Source organism: Morus notabilis, unplaced genomic scaffold (assembly GCF_000414095.1).
Source record: "Morus notabilis unplaced genomic scaffold, ASM41409v2 C11455661, whole genome shotgun sequence".
NCBI classification, from domain to species: Eukaryota; Viridiplantae; Streptophyta; class Magnoliopsida; order Rosales; family Moraceae; genus Morus; species Morus notabilis.
In genome coordinates, this window is record NW_010387488.1 from 435 (window position 1) to 2164 (window position 1730).

The 1730-nt window shown below is 34.5% G+C and overlaps 1 protein-coding gene across 1 annotated transcript; it reads left to right on the top strand.

Annotated features, from left to right (window-relative positions):
- Positions 1–250: 250 nt before the first annotated feature.
- Positions 251–1401, top strand: LOC21383929 (nucleobase-ascorbate transporter 12; the record flags this gene model as incomplete). The annotated part of the gene is made up of 3 exons (XM_010114906.2): positions 251–348; positions 452–622; positions 1301–1401. Coding segments are annotated over 3 exons (370 nt in total), but the record flags the coding sequence as incomplete, so codon positions are not given.
- Positions 1402–1730: the final 329 nt, after the last annotated feature.

Consider the following 1730-nt stretch of genomic DNA (forward strand, 5'->3'; position numbering starts at 1 on the left):
TATTACATCTCTTTAAATATTTTGGAAGGAGATGTTTATAGTTTATTAGGAGATTATTCAAAGAGGACATTGTGTAAAACTCGTTGCTTTGATTGGATTTATTGAAAATTATGGCGGCTCATTTCTTTGTTGGGATCATTTTAGGAGCTAAAAATGAATAAAAAAATTTAATTAGAGAGCGAGAAAGAGAATGAAAGCAAGTAAGCAACGTATATTCAATTTCTAATTTATTTTATGCGTATGATTTCAGTTCCAATTGGTCTATATGGGTTCCAGCACTACCTGTCGATACTGGGTTCATTGATTCTCATTCCTCTTGTCATGGCTCCCGCAATGGGTGGCACCCCTGTGAGTTGTTATTATAATTCCTTGAATTTTTTTCACATATTTATGTCTCTTTGATCATGATACAGTGTGGGTGGATTGATCTGACTAGATTTAGTGGGTGTAGGAGGACACTGCGGATATGGTATCAACAGTGCTCTTTGTGTCTGGAGTAACCACGCTGTTGCATACGTCTTTAGGTTCGAGGTTACCCTTGATACAAGGTCCATCATTTGTTTACCTGGCTCCTGCCTTAGCAATTATCAACTCCCCGGAATTTCGAGGACTCAATGGAAATGTATGTTTCAATTCTTACGCTTTTGATAACCATTGATATGCCACTACGCTATGGTTCTTTTGAGTTGTATTTATCTCCGCTATGTTGAAAAAACTTTTTATGATTCGACCTAAAAGAGTAATTATGCATCCGTGTTTACTGGGAGGTTTTCTGCAGCAAAAGAAAAAACATCAACTATAGGGTCAATTGGAGGAACCGTTGAATAGGTTGACATATTGAATAGCTGAATCTTTCCAGTTGGGGTTTATATTTATATTTCAAAAGAGTAGAATAAGTTGTTGGAGTATCAACTTCCTTGCTTAGAGGTCAAGTTCCTTGAATGGGTATAACATAATTTAACATCAGAGGACATGAAATCATAGAACACTTTCAAGCAAGTTGACTGTATAAACATTTCTCATGTGGGATCGTCTTTGGAACTTTCGTGTTCCCTGTATAAGTTGGATGAAACTAACTGTACTCAGTTTGTTAGTCGAAGAAACATAATGAATCTCTGCTTTCTTTTAGGAAGAAAATAGTACAAATCTTTTAAATTTCTTCAAAACTTTTTTGTGTCTTTTGTTTTGTTTTGTTTTTTGTTTCAAGTGTCATTGTAACTTTACCAATAATTGACTTTTGTAAGCCTGTTTATCTATTAAAGTTTAGTTGAGATCTGATAAAATCATTTAACGTGGGCAGAGTTTCAAGCATATTATGAAGGAGCTACAGGGGGCTGTAATTATAGCTTCAACTTTCCAAGCATTACTTGGATATAGTGGATTGATGTCATTATTTTTAAGGTATGTGAGGCGTCTCTATATTTTTCATCTGATCAGTATATCTATATTTTTGATAATAAACAGGACCTTTATTGATAAAATGCGATACAATTAAATCAATACAAAGGAAGCAGAGGATGAGATCTCATCCTCTTAAGGGGAAAAAATTAAAATAACAGGAGAGAGCCAAAAAGGACAAACAAGCACCAAAGGCTAGACAAAAAAGAAGCAAAAACTCAAAAAACACTTCAAAACTTAGGGCTTGTTCGTTTGAGTGAAAAACTCAAAAATATGCAACTCCAGTTACAACTTTATTCGAGTTCATGTTCTTTTAAGTTTAAACTCGAGTT